The 22,558-nt window shown below is 43.9% G+C and overlaps 1 protein-coding gene across 3 annotated transcripts in view; it reads right to left on the reverse strand.

Moving 5' to 3' along the window:
* The window catches only part of SMAD3 (SMAD family member 3), a 69,361-nt gene that overhangs the window by 14,300 nt on the left and 32,503 nt on the right, over window positions 1-22,558 (reverse strand). For 2 of the 3 annotated variants that reach the window (XM_072981830.2, XM_072981832.2), the window contains exons 2-4: window positions 3,404-3,630; window positions 3,162-3,296; window positions 1,353-1,427 (exon numbers count right to left, since the gene is read on the reverse strand). In XM_072981830.2, the coding sequence (XP_072837931.1) occupies window positions 1,353-1,427; window positions 3,162-3,296; window positions 3,404-3,630 (437 nt within the window). The remainder of the gene's footprint in view (window positions 1-1,352; window positions 1,428-3,161; window positions 3,297-3,403; window positions 3,631-22,558) is intronic. The other variant, XM_072981831.2, reaches the window with a different exon arrangement.

The raw sequence follows: 22,558 nt of genomic DNA on the forward strand, positions 1-22,558 counted from the left end.
CGCAGAACTCATTGGACCTGTTCTACTATTCTGGTTTCAGAAACCAAATTCCATCCCATTTCTAAACAAGCCTTATAGTTCTTTTTAAAAAAAAAACACCCTTCAGTTTGTACTGTGAAAAATATTTTGCTTTTGTTTAACAAAGACTTGTGTAAAAAGACCCAAATATTATCACAAGTCCAAGCATTTTTTTTTAATTTTAAAAATTTATCTATATCTGTATATGGCTTATTGTATATTCGCTGGGATCCTGTTGCCCAGCTTTGCACCGTACAACCATGATGACATCATCCGTTGTGGCTGTTTCAGGGGAATAAAACATTTTCTATTCCTCATCCCCACCTCCAGGGATCCCTTTTGTTCTGGATAAGACTTTGGGAACTACAAAACAGGCAAGGAGACTCTTTAATTGCTGCCACTGATCACAGTCCCTTGCAATTTTCAGGCATTAAAGAGTTCCTTATCCTGTTCTGCAGCTCTCAAAGGCTCTTCTAGACAAAAAGGATCCTTAGGAATTCCTAGTAGTCAAGAGGGGAAATGGGAAACCATAATGGCCATGGCTGATGGCATCATCATACCCTGTAAAGCTGCACCATAGGACTGCGATCGATATATTGCTAATTCCAAATAAATAAAGATGAAAGAGAAAAGAGGGAAAGAATGGGGAAGATAAGTAACTTCTGATTATTTATACTTGATTATTATCTAGTACATTTGTCATGCAACAATCATCCAATCCTATGTTTGTGGCTTGTCTGCCCAAAAGAAAGGTACATCAGTTTCAATTACACTCACTTCCAGGTAAATGGATCTAGGTAAATGTGGCCTAAATCATGCACAGTCTTGAAGCGTCTCCCTTGTACACACAAAGATGCTTTCTATGCAGCATTATGCCAACATGTCTGCTGTGTGTTAGTTACATGGGTACATCCCATTCTTCCCTTTTAAAATTTTATGCTGCACTTCTATTATTATTATTTTGTATTACAAGCATTCAAAAATATTTTAGACTTGAGAACATCTGGAGTTCTGAAAATCTGGAGTAAGCAAGTGAGAGAGAGATTAGATGTATGTTTCACAGACAGGCTGAGCACACTTAGGGTGTATTCAAAACCAACGGATTCAAGTAATTATATCCACAAAAGCTCACCCACCCCAACAGAAATTCCAGACACTGACCACATTACCAAAAATTGTGCATCCAGAAAAAGGCATACCAAGTAGGACTGTTGCATGAGACTCACCAACAATACTATGCCTATACTATATCATTATGGTAAAGGACATTAAAGATGTTTTTCCCCTTTCAGAATTCCAGATGTTACACCACGAAAGGACACAATGTGATCTACCTGCATCCATGCTGTGATTCATCTGATGCTCACTGCTTTCCCCATCCTCACTCAGATAGCCTGGTGGGGGTGTCTCTGGAGAGAGAAAGAAGAGTGTTTATCATGAAACTATGCAAAATCCAGGAGCTTACATATGACAATTCACACTTCTGCACAACACCAATCAAATTCCAAGAGTCACAATTACAGATGGGCATGAACCTCAGCTCAGCCCAGCCCAGCTCTGCACAGGTGTTCTGCGGGTGCTGCGCACTCCCCTCTCCTGCCTCCTCTGTGCACTCACCCATCCCTGGGCAAAGCATGCTTCCCTCCTCACCTCCTCAGTATGGCTGCCCACTCACTGACAGCAGTGTGTCTTCCACCTCCTCCAATAGCCGCCCTCAGACGAGGATGTGGGGCAGGGAAGCCCACATTGCTACTTTTGAGTGGGTGGCTGTCAGAAGACGTAAAAAAGGAAAGGATGTGCTGCAATCAATAAGTGTGCAGTCACACCGAGGAGGTGGGGAGGAAAGCATGCTTTGCCCAGGGAATGGGTGAGCACACAGAAGAGGTGGGAGAGGTGAGTGTGAGGCGCCGGCAGAACACCTGTGCAGGTGCTGCACTGAACTGGGCCGGACTGTCAAACGGCCATCTCTAGTCACCATCTGAAAAGCTCCCTCCGCATTCTTGTAAGTTTCAAAAGGGGCTTTGCAATGCAATTCCCATTTGTAACACTACTATGACATGAGGGGTGTTTCCCTCTTTATAGATGTGGCCCTCCCGCTGGAAAACAACTTACAAAGCATTGGATAGACATATGTCTAGAAAGGTAAAAGGTAAAGGTTCCCCTTGACGTTTTTAGTCCAGTCGTGTCCGACTCTAGGGGGCAGTGCTCATCCCGTTTTCAAGCTGTAGAGCCAGTGCTTGTCCGAAGACAGTTTCCATTGTCCGTTTTACCTTCCCACCGAGGTGGTACCTATTTATCTACTCGCATTTGCATGCTTTTGAACTGCTAGGTTGGCGAGGAGCTGGGACAAAGCGACGGGAGCTCACGCCGTCATGTGGATTCGAACTTATGATTGCTGGTCTTCTGACCCCGCAGCATACAAAGGCTTCTGCGGTTTAGCCCACAGCGCCACCACGTCCCCTCTATATGTCTAGAAGGGTGGGATAAAAATCAAATAAATAAATAAATAAATAAATAAATAAATAAATAAATAAATAAATAAATAAATAAATAAATAAATAAATAAATAAATAAATAAATAAATAAATGTTGCAAGAACCATGTCCTGTGGATGTCCCTGGTGCTCTCTGTCCACAGAAAGATTCTGAAGGAGGATACACAAAAGGAGGAAGGAACCTCTGGATGGTTTCCAAAAGGTATTTTTTCTCCATGCTCCTTTATTCAGTGGGAATGACAAATGAAAAGCCTTTTTTTTTCTCAGTATGGCAGCAAACCAGAGGAATGGCCCATATGAAAATTCCATATGAAAGTTACAGCATCCTTTACTGCAGATGTCCACAACCTGACACATTCCCAACGTGCTGGACTACCACTCCTATCATCCCCAACCAGGGCAGCAAATCAGCATGTCGTAAGTGAAAGTTGCAGCCCAACATATTTGGAGATTACCATGCTGGGGCTGGCCGTGTAATGGCTAAAGGAAACACAGGTTTCAGTTACTGCTAATTGAAAAAAAGTAAATTCAAGTGGGTCTGACAAGAGGATTGTTAAAGCATTCTAGTGCGTCATATTCAGCACCTAATCCATAACAAAGGTAAACCACTCCAGCTCATGGCTTTCTAGAAGGAGGAAGAAGGCAGTACCTGGAATGTAGTTGCTCTGTGGTTCGATGCCTGCAGGGAAATTGGTGTTCTCCGGGATGGAATGGCTATAGTCATCCAGTGGGGGAAACTCAGCTGGAATTTCCGCATGCCTTGGCACCAAGACTGGAGGTAGCACTGAAGGGACGAGACAGAAATGCAGGAACATTAGGGATGAAGCCTGTAACCAAAGTACTTGGTGAAAAGCCACCAGTTTCCCAGCATTGAGCCTTCTACTCCCTCACCACATCCTAGAACATCCAGGGCACCAGGTGTACCTGGTGTTTCCACTCTTTGATAATGATACGGATTGACACAGACTTCATCCTTCTTCATGTTAAATGCGTATTCACACATCTCCATGGCACGCAGTTCGTGATGGCTATGAAGATCCGGCCACCGCCACAGCCGGCAGTAGATGACGTGGGGGAGACCCTTTCGGTGAGATACCTGGAGGCGGCCATCCAGTGATCTGAATTTTGGGAAAGAGAAGAGAAGACTGAATATAGGAATGCTTTGCTAAGCACCTTGGTTTGGTGGTCTGCATTTTATCAGAGAGGAACTAACCAACCAAAACAAGTCAGACCATCATTAAAGACATCCCATAGACATGAATTGAACCAGGTATTTCACAGGTTGAGGGTGGGAGCAGATAGAATCTGCCAGAAGCCAAGACTAGTTTCTCAACCCATTTCACTAGGGCAATGCACCACAACAAGAAGGAAGAAATCAGACATCCCAGCTCCAAATTTTTAAAAAGCTACTGAGTTTTCATTTTCCGTATGTATCCCAAAGTCACTCATACTTGCATCCAAGAATAATGTTGGTGCCTCCCCGAATTTGGACAGGAGTACTCATTCACTCTGCAAACGGGCAAACACAACAAAACCTTCAAATAAGATCCTTCCTTCCTGTTGGATGTAGACGGAGTAAGGGCAGAGAAACAGGGATAATGCCACCACCTGCCATCCTTTGCCAGCTGCTGGAGGGGGAATAAAGCCCTAAGCTAAACCAACAGCGTGTACCTGCCGGGGCCAGTCTCCCTCTGTCCCAGCTGTCTGGGAAGTACCAGCTGTCTGGGTCTAACCAACATTTTCGTTTCCAGTAGAGATGGGCATGAACCACCAGTTCAGCGGTTCATGCTAGTATGTCTACTGGCTGAACAAGAGTCCAGCGCTTCCCAGGCTTGCCTCCTCTGGCAACTACCCATTCAGGGACAACGCCTGGAGGAGGCAGGGCAGGGAAGCTGGGGAGCTGCCTCTGAGTGGGTGCCTGCAGGAGGAGGCGTGCCTGGGAAGCATCAAACACCTGTTTAGCCAATAAATAAACCAACATGAACCACTGAACCTGTGGCCTAGCGCCTTCTAATTTGCAACAGCTGCTTGGTAAACCAGCCAGAGGAGAGGGCCCATCAGAGAGAAATTCACAGACCCCCTGAAAGAACTCTGCTCCTCTTGCAGCAGCTGGTTTCATTCTCCTCTTCTTGGTTTCTACGGCAAGCTCAAAAAAGGATCAGAGTGCTTCCTGTGTGACCCTCAGCCTGCCCTGAAAACTTGCTTACATGTAATTCCTGGATCCCTACAACCGGCCGTCAGGTGTATACTTAAACGCAAGCCTAGATAAACTATAGCCTCACCCCCCACACACACACTATTTATTAGTTTATTTAAAATATTTGTATCCCGCCTTTCTCTCCAAAAGGACCCATGGCAGCTATACACACAGGGACGCACAGGCACCAGAGGACGTGCACATGCTTTAAACACAACAATAAACAACACACAAGAAACATATAAAATTAACATCTGGTTAAGTGCTCGTTACAGCTGCACATTCCACGGTTAATAACACTACAAACCAAACCAAAGCAAAAAAACAAAACAAAATAAACAAAACCACAGCCATGTAGTCTACGTTTAAATCCAGGAACATGGGAGATATAACAATCCACTGTGTATTGTACTGGCATAAAAGTATTACCCACAACCATTACAAGCCAGCAAAACATCTTTTTCTTGTGGTAAGATTACAATGAGCCACAACAGAAGACAATACCAGCAGTCCAGAGGAGAGTCCTTGAACTTCTGCTGACCCACCAGAGCAGTGGGTGAGAGGCAGTAACCGTTGCTGCCTGTTGGCTGGTCTTCCTGTGGGTCTCTGACCTATGGATCTCCTACCCCCTTGCAGAACTGGGGCCTTGCTGGACTTGGCTCCCTTCACTTTCCCCTCTCATTGATCTCTGCCAGCTGGCTCAGGAGGAAGGCGGTGTCTTTATAAGCAGAGCTTCCAAGGGGTTGGATCCACCACCGAAGGGGTGACACCAAGGGGAAGGGGTTGGCCTTTTGGGGGAGACATGAAAGTCAGGGTCAGACTTTTTGCAGAAAGGGACTCCTTTTTTCCTGTGCCCACCTGCTGTTTTTGACATCTGAGCGTTCAGCCTGGAGGCAAGCACTGCATCACGGCCTCTTCCAATTTGAAGAGACCCTTATCCAGCAGGCCGAGGCAAAGAGGCAGTCCCAAAAGCAGCAAAATCAGGGAGCTGGACAGGAGACAGATTGGATTTGTCTTCAGTGTGGAAGGGATTGTCACACTTGAATTGGCCTTCTCAGCCACACTAGACACTGTTCCAAGTCCTCCATACAGAGCACATTACCATAGTCTCTCAAGACTGAAGGATGCCTGCCTGCTGTTGTTGGTGTATCGATAAGGGTCATGGTCTTGTTGTGGGAGGGATGTGGGGGGGGGTAATTAGGGGGTCAGGGAGCTGCCACTGGTACTATACTGGGTAGAGGGAGATACAGAGAGGGGAGACAAGGATATTAATATAGGAGAGGGGGGAGGAATGGGATCCTGGTTACCCCAAAATTGTGTCCCATTTCAGACAGCCTGGATAGCCTTGGCCACAGTTTCTCTGGGTTCAAAGTGCTGCTGCTGAAGGCCAGGTCAGTGAAAGGGAAAAACATCAGCCATCCAGGACCTGATCCTGGATGAAAACACTGACCAGGCCTGTGTTACAAAGACCTGGTGGGAGGAAGCTGAGGGAGTTAGTCTTTATGTCTAAGTTTGATGTTTTTCCGTATTGCAGCGACTGTGTGGATCTGGGTTGTCCACTTCTCTGTATGATGGGTCCGAGGACTGTAGGTAAAGAATTGTTGGATTATGAGGTGGCTTGTAAGGAGACCATCACCCCACCGATTAAATAAAAAATAGACTTGAGTTTCTTGGTACAAATTCCAAGATCACTTATCAAATAGCCAGATTTTATATGGCGATATTCAAGTCTCAGAAATTCCATGGTTATTAGTTACTAGATTTTAAATTGTGTTTTAAATGGCAAATGTTTTTTTAATGAAGTACCTGGAATTTTGAAATGTTATGGCAGAGTTTAAATGGTCTTTTAATGTCAAATAAGGAATTTAGAATTTTGGAAACGGTAAATGTCTGTTTTTCCCCTGTGTCTAAGGTCTAAGGACCTTTACAATAAACTGTACCATATTAAGAGGTGGTCAGGATAATTTTTCCAGTAGTGTTCTGTCCTACTGACTTGTGGAGGGGGGTGAGGGTTGGAGGTGAGATGGTGTACCACCTCCAGAAGTCATCTGTCCTCAGTGCCAAGAGGCCCTAGCAGCAGACCACACAAGGCTTATGGACAGTTGTGCAGCTGAAGGTCTCTGAAAAGCAAACCTCCTCTTGGTGACCAGGTATGAAAGCAGAGAACTTTAGGGAACTGCCGTGCCAGAAACCTCAAACCAAGACAGAGAAGCTGCTAACTTTTGTAGACTGTTTTTCAAGGCTGGCCTGTGCATCATTAGCCCCAGAATTGCTCTCTAGAAAAGGGCAGACTGCTTACTGCACCTTTTTTTTTTTGTCTGTTTCAGGGCATATACATCTGGAATAAGTCCTCAAAGGCAAAGGAAGACACATACCCAAAATACTCCAACTGCTCATTAAAACTAGGACTTGCTGTGCTACTAGACCAACTCCTTTTCCATTTGCCCAACCTCCGGTTTTCCCTGACCTCGATCAAGCTGTTAATGAGCTAGTGTGGGATGACTCATTTCCTGCACATCTACCACACGCTTCATCACAGACTCTCACATTCACCTGATGGCAAAAAAGACTTTCGTCTGATCAAAACAACTTTCTGATTGTTCATAAGAAGGAGAGAGTAAAGAGTGTATGCTTCCGGGATGGCCCAGGGCATTCCAAGGGGAAGAAAGGTGAAAAGGACAGCAAAGAGTCAGTTGACAGAGCTTTATAGATCTCATTTCCTTAATTATGACTCACCGTTGACAAAGAAAGAACAGCTCCATAAACAGACACGGCATTGCATGCAAAAGAGGGTGGGAAGGATAAAGGCCTTGATAAGGCATCAGCAACAGTTGCACAACACAGAGATGTGGAATTAAACATCCGGAACCTATTTCTCAAGCAATGTTAACTTTTAAAATAACAAGAGGCTTAGGGTTCAACACCACCCATCTAAAAAGTTCAAAACACAAAAGGTACGAAGACCACAATGGCATGGATAGCTCAGGACACCAATCTGGACAAGAGGGAAACCATCCCCCGGGGAGGACCCCTTCTTCAAGTGACGGACCCATATCCAGTTGCACTGAGGATACTCCTCGGGGCGGGGAAAGGGGGTTCTGGGAGGGGGCAATTCGATTGTCAGCGAGGGCTGTGTGATGGTTGTGAGGACCATATGGTGACTTGCCTGCCTGGTGCAAAGGTTGTGGACATCATTTCTTGTCTGGATAGGCTGGTAGTGAGCGCTGGGGACAAGGTAGCAGTGGTGGTGTGTGTCGGCACCAACGAAGTGGGGAAATGTAGCCGTCAGATCCTGGAGGCCAAATTTAGGTTGTTAGGGAGGAAGCTTAAAGCCAGGACCTCAAAGGTAGCGTTCTTGGGAGTGCTACCTGTTCCACACACAAGGCCAGCTTAGGTAGGCAGAGGTCAGGGGTCTCAACACATGAATGAGAGAGTGATGTCAGGGGGAGAGGTTTACATTAATTAGGAACTGGGGAACATTTTGGGACAAGCAGGGTCTGTACAAGAGGGACGGGCTTCACTTGACCGAACATTGAACCAGACTGCTGGCCCATAATATTAAAAAGGTGGCAGAGCAGCTTTTAAACGGAATCTCAGGGGAAAGCCGACAAGAGCTGAGCAGTGTCCAGTTCGGGACTCCTCATCCCTGTTGAGAAGGTGGAGAGGGTAGAAAACCACAAAGTTATGACAGTGTAGGAATTAGGACTGGGAGTGTGATGGGATATGATAGTGGGTTCACTGGAATGAAAAGCTGTGGAGAAAAAAGAAACAAACAAGCAGCTCTTCTTGGGGGACCCCGTATGCAGGTGCTTTTATCTAAATGCCCGAAGCGTCCGAGCAAAGAGGGAAGAGCTGGAACATTTGGTGGCTAGGGATAACATTGATATAGTGACCTTAATGGAAACCTGGTGGAATTTGGAGAACCAGTGGGATACCGGAATCCCAGGCTATAAACTCTATAGGAAGGAGAGGGAGGGGTGTGTTGGAGGTGGGGTGAGGAGACAAACCAGGGAGGTGTCCAAGAGGGAGAGGATTGTAATCATGGGAGACTTTAGTTATCCTCACATCGACTGGGTCAATGCATGCTTGGGTCAAGAAAGAGAGACTGGGCTTCTTGACATGCTGAATGACTGGGCCTTGGACCAATCTGTCATGGAGCCCACCAGAGGACAGGGGACTCTGGATCTAATATTGTGTGGTACTCAGGACCTGGTAAGGGACGTGAATGTCCCTCAGCCAATAATGAAATGGTGACTGTGCTGCGATCTCTTTCGCCATGCATGTTGCGGGGAGAGTGTCGAGCAAATCTGACACAAAAACCTTTGATTTCTGAAGGGTGGACTTCCCTCAAATGAGGAAAGTAATTAGAAAGAAGTTGAAAGAGAAGGTAAAAAGAATCCAATCTCTCCAGAGCGCATGGAGCCTGTTTAAAACAACCTTCGTAGAGGCCCAGAGGAAGTGCATACCACGAAAAAAGAAGGGCTCAACTAAGTCCGAGAAGGTGCCGGCATGGTTAACCGAGCGGAGTTAGAGAGGTTTTAAAGGGCTGGGAGGGGTCCTTCCATAAATGGAAATCCTCCCCCAATGAGGAAAATAAAATAAAAAGGAACACAAACTCTAGCAAAAGAAATTTAAGACGATGATGCGGAAGGCAAAGAAAGACTTTGAGGAACGTATGACCAGCAATATAAAGGGGAATAATAAAAGTTTTTTTAAAATATGTTAGAAGCAGGAAACCTGCCAGAGAAGCGGCTGGCCCTCCGGATGGGGAGGGAGGGAAAGGGGGACTTGGAGATTGCAGAGAAATTAAATAATATCTTCACATCTGTCTTCATGACAGAAGACCTTGGGTACATTCCGCTGCCTGAATGGCCCCTCCTGACTAAGGAATTAAATCAGATATATATTTGCAAAGGCTTTCACGGCCGGGATCTAATGGTTGTTCTGGGTTTTTCGGGCTCTTTGGCCGTGTTCTAAAAGTCCAGAGTACAGGTTGCTGTCCTCTGAAGATGCCGGCCACAGAGACTGGCGAAACGTCAGGAAGAAGAACCTTCAGAACATGGCCAAAGAGCCCGAAAAACCCAGAACAACAATTAAATCAGATATAGGTTAAAAGAGGATGTTTTAGACCTAATCGATAAATTGAAGATCAATAAGTCACCGGGCCCAGATGGCATCCACCCAAGGGTTATTAAAGGAACTGAGGAATGAGGTTGCTAATCTCTTAACTAAAATATACAACAGCCACAGTGCCAGAGGACTGGAGGATTGCACATGTCATGCCAATCTTTAAAACGGGAAGGAGGGGGGACCTGGGAAACTACAGGCCAGTTAGCCTGTTCCAGGGAAGATGGTGGAAAGCCTCATCCAAGACAAAATCTTAAAACACAGAGAAGAACAAGCCTTGCTGAAGGAAAATCAGCATGGCTTCTGTAAGGGTAAGTCTCGCCTCACAAACCTTTTAGAATTCTTTGAAAGGGTCAACAGGCATGTAGATGTGGGCGAACCAATGGATATTGTCTATCTGGATTTTCAGAAGGCGTTTGACATGGTCCCTCACCAAAGGTTGCGGAGAAAACTCCACAGTCAAAGGATAAGAGGGCAGGTCCTCTTATGGACTGAGAATTGGTTGAGAACCAGGAAACAGAGAGTAATTGTCAATGGCCAATTTTCACAATAGAGAGAGGTGAAGAGCGGTGTGCCCCAGGGATCTGCCCCTGGGACTAGTGCTTTTTAGCATCTTCATAAATGACCTGGAGACAGGGATAAGCAGTGAGGTGGCCAAGTTTACAGATGACATGAAACTTTTCTGGGTGGTGAAGACCAGAAGAGATTATGAAGAGCTCCAGAAGGATCTCTCCAAACTGGGAGAATGGGTGGCAAAATGGCAAATGTGTTTACCATTGGCTTCTTTTGCACAGTACTAACAAAGGTTAAGGGACATGGTGGCAATATGGGTTAAACCGCAGAAGCCTCTGTGCTGCAAGGTCAGAAGACCAGCAGTCGTAAGATCGAATCCACGCGATGGAGTGAGCTCCTGTCGCTTGTCCCAGCTCCTGCCAACCTAGCAGTTTGAAAGCATGCAAATGCGAGTAGATAAATGGGTACCACCTCCGTGGGAAGGTAACAGTGTTCCGTGTCTAAGTTGCACTGGCCATGTGACCATGGAAACTGTCTACAGACAAAACGCTGGCTCTACGTCTTGGAAACGGGGATGAGCACCACTCCCTAGAGTTGGACACGACGGGACTAAATGTTAAGGGGAACCTTTACCTTTACCTTAACAAAGGTTCGTTTGAGTGTCACTGACATTGTCTGTGAAAGGTCCTCTGCCAACGTCATCTTTGGATACTCCTACAGCCCAGTAGCTGCCCTGCAGACGTTTCTCTGTCCCGTCACCTTTGAAACTACCCATTACCTTTTGCTGACATGGTCATTACTCCTGAAAAGGATGGCTGCATTTTAGCCACAGCTATGATCCTTATGCCAGGGGCCCCAGCTAGGATTTCAGGCTTATAATGGATCCTGGCCTCCTGACAGCATTGCTCTCTGCTTTTCTGAAACACTTAACCCCCCTCACCATGCTAAGGTGTGCATCGAAGGAAGGAATGACACAATTACTGTGCTCAATTAGCTGATCAATAGATACCAAACAAAGAGACCAAGTTCTTCATGAAAAGGGCCAGTGCCAGAAACAGAGATTAAAAGACCCCTTCTATTTTCTTATTTAAAATATCACAGGATATGTTTTATATCTTTTCAGTCAGCTTATAATCATCATCATCATCAATCAATTCTGACTTATGGCAACTCTTTTCAGGGTTTTCTAGGTAGACATCACTCAGAAGTGGTTTCCCCTTCCCTTATGCTGTGGGTCCCTTGAGACTGTGCAGTTTGTAAGAATTTATTTTCTGCTGATATAGCCATCACTGCTTTTCTTTATGACTCTTCAGAGAATTCATGTGATGGGCAGCCCCGGGGTCTACTGTCCACCCCTTCTTGACCTCAGGCATTCACATCCCTTGAAATGCTGAAGTTGGGGTTGCAATGAAGAGCAGAGTAGCTACTGGAGAAATTGAGGTGTCTGTGGCGATTGATGGGAGAGAGGGCAAAAAAGAAGAACTGCACACCACATCATGGCATGATAAACGCAAAAGAAGCCGCTGGTAGAGTTCAGGGGAAAGACTAGAAAGGAAGGGATATAAATTCAGGTATAGGAACCCCAGTTAAATAAAAATTGGGCGCCAAGCAGGTGTGCTGTTATAATTCCTTAAATAGAATATTAGCATTTATATGAAATAGAAAAAAAGAGGAAAAGCTACATAATTCCTGTCAGATATTCTGGAAAACACAAGTGAAACAGAGCAAGAGGACATACAACAGCACCCTCACAAGCATTCATTTCCTCATCTATAACTTTTATGAAATTGCATTAAACAAGCACAAAGTATCCCTTGATTCATTCTACTTTTAGTTCTTCAGAAACAGAGCCACCAGCTCCAATAAAAAGGAGAAATGACCTCTAAATTTAACACTTTAATTGAGGCCTGGCAAGGACACAGCAGTTAGATTACACCATTGCATGGGCTGCACGACTTGAAACAACAGGAGGGGTAATAACTTTTTTGTCAACTCTCAATCTCTAAAATTCCCAGCAAATGTGGGGGGGGGGAAACACACATCAGACAGAGATACTAGTTTTCTATTTGCAGAGATGAGTAATTTCAGCAGGGAAAATTAAGAAAAGAGAATTCAAAAGTGTGATCCAACTCTTACAGTCTAATATGAAACAAGACATTCCACAACCTCTTATCTTTACCATCTTCAACAACTAAAGAGTGATTTATATGGCTGTACAACCTATAACAATGACTTACTTGTAGGTTTGTGGACTGGCAGCTGAATGCATGAAAAGGACTTCATGTGTGTGGCAATCTCAGGCAATCGTAAATAGCAACTCTGCCTGTGGTTACACGTCTGTGACAGATCATTCATACCTGTAATTAATCACCTGATGCTGAGGTCAGCAAGTGATACAAATAAATCCATGAACCAGTCCACAGATTTTCAACATAATAACCTTTCAGAACATGAAGATATTACTTCATTCATCCTTGTATAAGGCTAGAGAGCAAAACTGGGTTTTTCGATATTACACCAAATACGGCAAGATGCAACTAACATACGCAAAGTTTATTTGAGGTTGGTGATAGAGGAAAGTCAAATATAGCCCTTCTTTCAAAACCCCACATTTTTCTGTGACTAAAGGTTTTGCTTTGCCACACCCACATGGATCTCCGAAAGGAACACACACACACACACACACACACACACACACACACACACACACACACACACAAAAACACACACACACCTTTAACAAAACCAACTGGCTTGTCCTAAAATGCACATATGGTGCAGGCAATCACACCCCCTCACCATAGCAATATGCCTGTTTACTAGAAGAATCTGCACCCTCAAAATCTGCTTTTTGAGAAATTATCATCCAACTCATCTTTTTCTTGTATCACAAAGCCAAACCCCCAAAAAAAGAAAAAAAAAGAAAAGCATGATGTGTTCCAAACCCCACCTCCAAAGTTCTTGCTGTTTTTAATTTATTCAGTTGCCTCCCATTCACATACAAGATTTGCACCAGGACTGTTTCACAAGTCTCAGACGTTTCATTACTTTTTCTTCAAAGAAGAGAAAGCACACTGTTGTCAAAAGGTTCGGTTAACCAGCCACTTAGATTGAGCAGAGACTAAAGACTAAAGCTTCACGTGCAGCCATTCCAGCATGTTAAAAAAATTGTTTCAATTTAGAATTTGTATCATTTGCTACAAACCGAAATTGGCACACACAGTTTTCAAGCCCTTCACAGAATGAAGGCTTCGTTATCAGTCTATGCAAGTCTACCCACCCAGATACATAGTTATTAAACATTTGTAGTTTTAGTAACAGCCAACTTTCATTAAACTATTTTGGATAATCATCCACAGGCAACCAGGCAATACAATTTTTACTAACTGCATTCAGCAACTGCACTTTTAGGAAGTGGGACATGCAAGGAGACAGAGTTAAGATGTGATCAACACCTTCTACTGCGACTAAACACCCTACTTCCAATGGTAACCAGTACAGCCTATGAGGCTATCTGTTGCTGCATTCCAGCCCAATGAGAGAGCTGAGATGGGGGATCCTTTTTTCAAAGATGTCTGCATCTAAAAGCCAGTCAAGAGAATACAAGCAGTCAAAAGAAGCAGCAACCTGCAAAGGTACATTTTCATAATTATAAGCTAAAGTGAGCCCAACCTTCTAATTTTTCATTACTTGCATTGTCCTTTGTGCCTGGTGCCTAAAGAATAGTCTGTACTGGTTACCTTAGAAGTCTCTCCAAATTGACTAAATGGTTTCTTCCATTACTGGCTTTGTGGAAAACTGTGGTATATTGTGTTTTCTATCAATGAATGTTTCGCTGAAAGGACTGCATTGGCCATGTACCTCAGACATCAAGTAAAATTCTCACATGAGGAAGAAAGCGCCAGAAAGGCGGACATTTTTAGAGCAAGTACTTGCTGGCAGGTTCTTCAGATGGTTTCTGTAAAATTATTGGCTGAAGACAGAGAGTGGGCAACACATCTCTCTTCTTTCTTCACCTATTTCAAATCACCATCACCAGAACAACCTTACTCAAAACAAACAAGCAATCAAAAAGCAACCTTAGGACCTTAGTCACAAACCACAATTAAGAACAGGTACACATTTTTAGTTCTCAGTAAATCTCAGTAATCAAATTATTATCCGGCACTTTCAAATCTCAAAACGTCTACGCTGGACAATTCGTACAATTAAGGCTGCATCTGTGGAAGGATATCTAATCATCGTCATCCTATGCCATCAGGTCAATTGAGATTTATGACTACCCTTTTCAGGGTCTTCCAAGTAGATCAGTGGTTCCCAACCTTGAGCAACCCAGGTATTTTTGGACTGCAACTCCCAGAAATCCTGGTTACCACAGCTGGTGCCGAAGACTTCTGGGAACTGCAATCCAAGAACACCTGGGTTACCCAAGGTGGGAACCAGTGGGGTAGAGAATACTCAAAAGTGCTTTGCCATTCCTTCCTTCCTTCCTTCCTTCCTTCCTTCCTTCCTTCGGGGGGGGGGGGCTGGAACTGTGCTGCCCACACAGGCTAGCTTTACTCGCAGGAGGCACAGTGGGGAACTGGAAGTCCCCAACCAGATACCTAAAACACTGGTTCTTAACCTTGGGTTACTCCGGAGTTTTGGACTGCAACTCCCAGAAGCCTTCACCACCAACTATGCTGGCTGGGGTTTCTGGGAGTTGCAGTTCAAAAGCATCCGAGTAACAAAGGTTAAGAACCACTGACCTAAACTACTGAGCTATCCAACCAGCTGCCTTACCTCTAGAGCTTGGGAGATACCTGTTCAGGATTACAACTCCCAAGAATCCTTCAGTTAAAAAAAGTTGTGGGAGAAAATAAATTGTTCCCCATTTCTGCTCACATGATGCAAGAAAGACTTGGTTAGGGCGGATATTGTATTCGGAAAAAAATAATTCCTCCAAAGATCACCTATATGGAAACAGACCATATCTACTCTTGTACTGACTGTTGTGACTTCTCAAGGGAGAAATAAGCCGTTCACAGTTGTGGTTCCTTTTAAATAGAAAAGTATTAAACCCAGGAATGTTCAAATGAAAAATGCATACAATGCCACCATAGCTATCTCCAGCATCTTATTCTACAAGCTTGTATCTTTCTTTTCTCATAACTTTCAAGCACTACACAAAGATGATTTTAAGAAACACAGACATAATTCAACCCATTTTATAATGGGTTCAGTTTAAATCCCCTGTAAATAACTGGAGCCTATTTTAAACGCTTTACTTGACAATAGTGATGTAATATTGAAGTCATTCTCAACTAGAGGAGGAATTGCGTGTGTGTTTTTTTTAAAAAAAAATCCAATGGCTGCCAGGGACAACTTTATTGGTCAACAGAGGCCTGATGCAATACATATTCTGAATTTAAAGACATTTCCAGACCTGAGTTGAGGTTTTCTTTTTCTTTTTCAAAAAGTAAATGAGCAAAGTGCCTCTTCTGATTATGTCTTTAGGATCAGCAATGATTGCAAAAGCACAAAAAACAAAATGCTCAGAGCAATGTTATACTTTGGGCCAGTTTGTCTCTTCTGTATATTGCATATTATTCTGCTAAGAGAGGACACTCGTTATTTAAGGAATCAGGACTTCAGCAACTGTAAATTTTTAAAACCAAGATTTTGTTCTCGTTTCCTTGTTGTGAACAAAACAATACAAGTGAGATTAATTTAGCTTTAAGATTAACTTGTTTCTTAACAATACCATTACTCGTAAACAGAAACTGATCAACAATGAAACCGACTGGCAGTTCATTCACAGCAAACTAAAGCAAATACTTTATGTTGTGTTAAGGTGGAATTCATTGCCACAAGGTGTGTTTAATCCAGAAATAGCAGTTCTTATCAGGTACTGAGACTGATGCTAGGGATTTTTCCTACAAGGGAGTGATAGACATGCCCCAGATATGCTCCAGCACTAATAAATGAACCTAGAAGTAGCAGAGGCTTGTAAAACCCTCTTTCTGGAGTGTTGCGGGGGGGGGGGGAGTGTGAGAGTGAGGGTAACAACAAGCGTGTTACACAGAGTGCACCATCTGTCTCTCCTAGTAAAAAGGCAGGAGAAGAGACAATGGCCCTTATAGAAAGAGTAGGGCAGTTACACAGAAACACCAAGGGGTTATATTCAGGCGAGAAAGGAGGAGGATAAAAAGGAGAGTGTGGGGGGGGGCGAGAGGGGAGAAGCCTGCTGGGCAGAAGAAGAGACGAAAGGAGAGTGACTTAGTGGAGTTGGTGGAGGAAGATCCTTGGGCTGGAGAACGCGTAGAGTTCAAGGTACCCGGAGAAAATGCTGAAAGAGAGTGGAGGAGAAAGATATACTGTATAGGAAATGTGTGGAAACTCCTGGGAGATCTCATGGAACCAGCCCATTTTGACCCCCACAGAGAGTGAACCAAAGCAAAAAGGTCTGGGAACCCCAGGCGGGAAGGGTTTCTTACCCGCAGCCCTGAAATACCACATGAATAATGTGACCGATATAACGGGCTGCGATCCAAACTGGGATCAAGTATTTATGGGTTCATCAACCCTCTCGTTGCGCATGTGCTTTGTCTTAAAGATGACCTGCTGTTCCTGCAAGTGTCAGTGGAGCAGAAATGCACTTTTTTTCATAGTGACAATTTTTGGCGGGAAGATGACAGGGGCCTATAGTAGCCACGAAAATGGCCCCAGAGGGCACAGGATTCCCATTCCTGCCGTAAGGAGCCAGCCTTCCCCTCAATGAAAACCTAGAGCTTCCCCTTCCCTTACCCCAACCCTCCTCTTGGGGGAATCTTGTGTGGCAGAAGCCTTCTCTACAGCACTTTGTGGAGGCCTGAGGAAATGCTTCGGAATCTTTTCTGCGGCCCTTCCCTCTGCAGCTCAGAAAAAACGTCATTGTGGTTCCCCAAGTGTTGTGCTTTCACAGGAGGCTCAGACGGAAATGAGATCACCAGCCCTGATTTACTTGACCAACTGAGTAAAAACAGCTGCTATCAAACAGGCTATTCTTTTCCTTTTCCTTCTTCTTCTTTCTTTCTTTTCTACCTCAAGCAAGCTAAAATAAAGTCATAACTTTTGGTTCTCGTGCAATCCTCCCAAACAATAATATGTACATGTCAGTTCCAGGCATAATGATCATGGGCTGATCTGAAAAGACAGTTCTCTGTGTTTAAATTTCTGACTGCGGCATGGTAACTATCTTCATTTGCTGATGTTTAGGGCTCTGCACACAAGCAAGAACCCTGTAAAATCTGTGTTCTCTTTCAAGCAGAAACCACTCCTCCTTAGACTCAACCATGCTGACAAAGCCAAATCACCGAACGACTGAAGAGAGCTACAGAAACACAGACTTTCAGAACGTGAACAGACGCTGAGGCCAAAGCAAGAACACCCACTGCTAAAGTTCCCCAACAGAAGGCCATCCAACCCCTGACTGAAAACTTCCAATGAGAGTGAATCCAGCACCTTCTAAGTTCGTTCATTCCACCATCAAACAGATCTTTCTAATATTTAGTCAAAATCCCTTTGCTTGTAATTTGAATTCACTACTCTGGGTCCTACTCTCTGAAGCTGCAGCAAAGAAATTGGTTCCATCTTGATTCTCCTTTTAGCTGGAAAGATGGCTGTTTGAATATGAATCTCTGGTCCTCTCTGTTCACCCTGGGTAACACTTTGCTAAGGAGGGCCCCGGTCCCTTATATGCCCCTCCTGGCAATGCAAAGGTTCGCTTTTTACGGTGACAAAAAGGCACTGGTTATTAATATGACTACAGAGTCAACATTTGAGGTTGCTAAAAGAAGGTCTTTAAGTACCTCAAAACAGGGCTTTTCTTAATGCTGGCATATCTGGAACCCGGACCCAAATGTGTAAGGAAATATAACACGTTAGCATCTGACCCTTGATATCCCTCTTCTAAGTGCAGAATTATAACCTAGCCTTGTAAATAAAATAAATACAGAGAAAAACTTGTAACTCCGTTCTCAAAGAACAATTACAACTGTTAATTTAACAAGAAACAATGTCACTCCTCTTTCAGAATATATTTAAATTTGCATTACTTTTATAGTTACAGGTGTATGGCTCACTGAATGGTGAAGTAGTTACGGCATGGTGAAAACACAGACTCGTACTGCTGCACTGTGTTCTGTTGTGACTGTTGAGGTGGACAGAGGGTATGCTTTCACCACAGGCAAGCAACTCGTAGCAGTCAAATGTTTTGAAAAAGTAATTGAAAGCAACTATTTCCACTACTTTGGAGAAATAGGAAAGAGATACTTTTAAAATGGTAACTGTAACTAACTGCTTTTTAAAGTAACATTTCATTATCTGAAAAAAACAGCCCATAACTTCATGGCTGCCATATATACTTTAGTGTGCTCTCATAGGCCAAAAGTTATTTATAGTCTGAGAAGGGAGCGAAAAGGCTTTTACATACAGTATTTGTATTGTTTGTTAATAAATGTCTACCCATCCTTCACATAAAGTTTTCCAAAATACCTTCTTTCCCTCTTGTATCTTCACTCTCTATATTAGCATATGAATTTCCAAAACCAGCTTTCTAAAACCAGCACAATCCAGATGTGTGCAAACTACAGTCATTATCCTCAGACAGCGGTTATTGGTCCACATAAATCTCTTGGTTACCAGTTATCTCAGTCAGGAGAAGGCCATCGGTGAATGTAGAAGCTGCTGAATAACTCCTATAGCATAAACTTTAGGATCTCAAAGGAATGCAGACAAACCAATCTCCAGTGAAAACTTCTACCCCAGGCAATTTGCGATCTTAAGATAACAGTAATTGAGGTGGGTGATAACCTCTGTTGCATAAGCAGTACCAGTTAAATTCGTATTTTGGGGCAGGAGCCTTTATTTGTGCCTCGGTTCATATGCATATGGCTAAGAGCATATGTATGCATGCTTACACATGCGTGTGCACACACACACACACATGCGCGCGCACACGCACGCACGCATGCACATGCACATGCACATGCACACACACACACACACACACACACACACACACACACACACACACACACACACACACACCAGAAGTGAACTTTATTTTTCCATCACCACTCAGCTGCTTTCCTAAACTTACAACATTTCACAGGACGATTCTTAAATTCTCTTTCTGTGGGACTGAAAAGAAAAAAAGCAAGTGCAATCCAGAGCACATTTAGAATGACCCAACTAAGGCCAGCAACAAACATTATTAACAACCAGGAGTGATACACATGAGTAATTCAGGGATTTAAAAATGTACAAAACCTCTTTGCTTTTTTCTTGACAAAGTCAAATCAACATGGCACCCTGTGATTCATAACCTAGCTTGGTGGGAACAGGAGGAGAGAGTTATTCCAAGGTTAGAAGCTTAGCTTTCACTCTTTAGCCCTTGATAGTGCTACAAATATCTTCCCTTGGTCCAGCATAATCAGTTTTGGTCCAGCTCACACTCTCTTTCTCTTAAGAAGCAGATTCCAAAACAGTCTTATATTTAAGAATTAGCCAGCTAGCCACAGGCAACCAGGAATTCCAGACAAAGGAGTGAGATGGTGGACCAAGGAGGAAGTTTTCCCACCTTCTTCCGAACTAAGGCACAGAAACTAAAAGGGCTGCTAGGGAAGGGAAGCCCTTAGGAGACAAACTGCTCTCACATGGAACACAGAACATCTATGCACCTCTATGTCCAATCCTGTCCACCCATCGCATCCTCGTAACTTTCAGGAGCATATTAAAGAGGCCACATTAATGTAATAGCCAGTGGCAGCACCTACTGGATTTCGATGCTGCTTAAAATTCCATTCCGACAGAAAGCCCACACAGATACATGTCTTTGTTTCCTGCCTATCAGGCTCCTAGTACTATTTAATGGTAAACAACACATGGGCATCTTCAGGGAATTAAAATGTATATTTTCCTATATTTGTGAATAGTGAAAGCAAAAGAAATGGGACATGCCATATGTCAACGAGGGAAAAGGACTCATCCATGCTCATGACCTTATAAAAGTCCTAACAGTTTCCTGAAAAGCAGGGCCCACTAAAATGAATGGGACTTGGGCACAAAGGAGAAGACAAGGAACTGATGAAGGACAGAAGCAAAGCACGAGCTACAACATGAACTACAATAGAAGCCCTCTCCCTCATCCACACACACAGAGAGAGAAAGAGACAAAGAGTACAGACCAAAGCTTCATAAAGTGCAACCAATGTAAGCACTGAGCAAAAACATAACACCACTTCCAAAATAAATAAATCTCGCTTTTAAAAAGCACAGTACATCTAGACTTCTTCAGATTCATGGTAGCCGTCCCTCTCCTCACAGATGGTGTTCCTGGTTAGAAAGAAAACAGGCTGCATAACTTTTCACTCCCCCTCAAACCTTCAATTATTGCCCACATTCTGTTTCAGAAACCCAAGCCAACTCCCACTTCCCAGTGAGCTTAGTTCAGTTCTGGCTAGTTATGTGGCTAGCACATTTCTATTTGGGAACAACCCAATGGCAAAAATAATTTTGATCTCCACTAGAACAAGCTGCATTTAAAAAGATTCTCATACCAAAGTTAAAAGTGCTATTTAATAAGATATTAATGGGAGAAGAAATTCCACAATCATGAAAAGATTGTTTTAATATTGAAACCAGATAAAAATTCAATAAATATGGAAGCACATAGACCCATATCATTGATAAATCAAGATGCTAAGATATTCCCAGCAATAATGATAAAGAGATTAAATAACTTTATGGGGAGTTATATTGAAAAAGACCAAAATGGATTTATACAAGGTAGACAATCTAACTCTAAAGCTGGAGTACTGTACTATTAGACATATACTGTACTATTAGACATACTGTTAGACATATTTAAAGCATTTGATTCAGTGGAATGGTATACGTTAAAGACATTAATTAAATATCTAGGGTTTGGACCTAATTTTAGGCATATAATTTACCATTTATATTCACAGAATACAGCTAGAGCATAGGTGGAAGAAGAACCCGATAGATTAGAATTGGATAGCTGTCAGAGTCGTAACTAACTTTTACCTGACTAAGGTAAAGGCTGTTTGTCATATATACTTCGCTAACCGAATAAGCAAAGCTTCAAATCATCAGGCAGAGTTATTCCGTATAGTGTGCAACCTATCCGGAATTGGTCTGAATGACAGGCCTCCACCTAGTTTTTCACCGGACCAATTTGCACCATTTTTAAAATCTAAAGTGGAGGCCATCCCCCAGGAGCTCTCGCTTTTTTTGAACACAGTGAGTCGAGCTGAGATGTCCAGCGCTCCGTCTTGCCCAGTAACTTTCGATTCCTTTCAGCCTGTGACACCCGATACTGTGGACAAGGTGCTTGATCGCTGTCGGGCCACCACCTCCTCTCTTGACCCTTGGCCGGCCTGGCTAATCAAAGCAGCCAGGCCGATAACAACAGAGTGGGCCACAACAATAATAAATGGGTCTTTCCTTGAGGGCAGGTTGCCACCTGCCCTCAAGGAGACACTCATTAGGCACATAAGAAACTTAATATGGCAGCGGACAAAATTGGCAATTATAGGCCCGTCGCCAATGTTTCTTTCATGAGCAAAGTGGTCGAGAGGGTGGTGGCCGACCAGCATCAGGCTCACTTGGATGAAACAGATGTCCTGGATCCGTTTCAGTCGGGCTTCAGGCTGCACCACGGTACAGAGACAGCATTGGTCGCCCTGTATGATGACCTGTTGAAGGAGGCTGACAGGGGTAAAATATCTGTTGGTCCTCCTCGACATCTTGGCGGCCTTTGATACCGTCGACCACGGAATCCTCCTGGGGAGGCTCTCTGAGTTGGGAATTCGTGGCTCAGCGTTTGCCTGGCTCTGTTCCTTCTTGGAGGACCGTCCCCAGAGAGTACAGCTTGGGGAGAATGTCTCGGCCCTGTGGAGTCTCAGTTGTGGTGTTCCACAGGGGTCGATTATCTCCCCAATGCTATTTAACATCTATATGAGGCCACTGGGTGGGGTCATCAGGGGGTGTGGGGCATCATGTCATCAATATGCTGATGACACCCAGCTCTACATCTCCTTTTCACCAACCGCAGGTGATGCCGTTCTGTCCCTTCAGCGCTACCTGGGGACCGTACTGCAATGGATGCAGGAAAATGGGCTGAGGCTGAATCCAGACAAGACAGAAGTTCTGAGGGTGGGTGC

The sequence above is a fragment of the Pogona vitticeps genome, chromosome 12 (assembly GCF_051106095.1).
Source record: "Pogona vitticeps strain Pit_001003342236 chromosome 12, PviZW2.1, whole genome shotgun sequence".
NCBI lineage: Eukaryota > Metazoa > Chordata > Lepidosauria > Squamata > Agamidae > Pogona > Pogona vitticeps.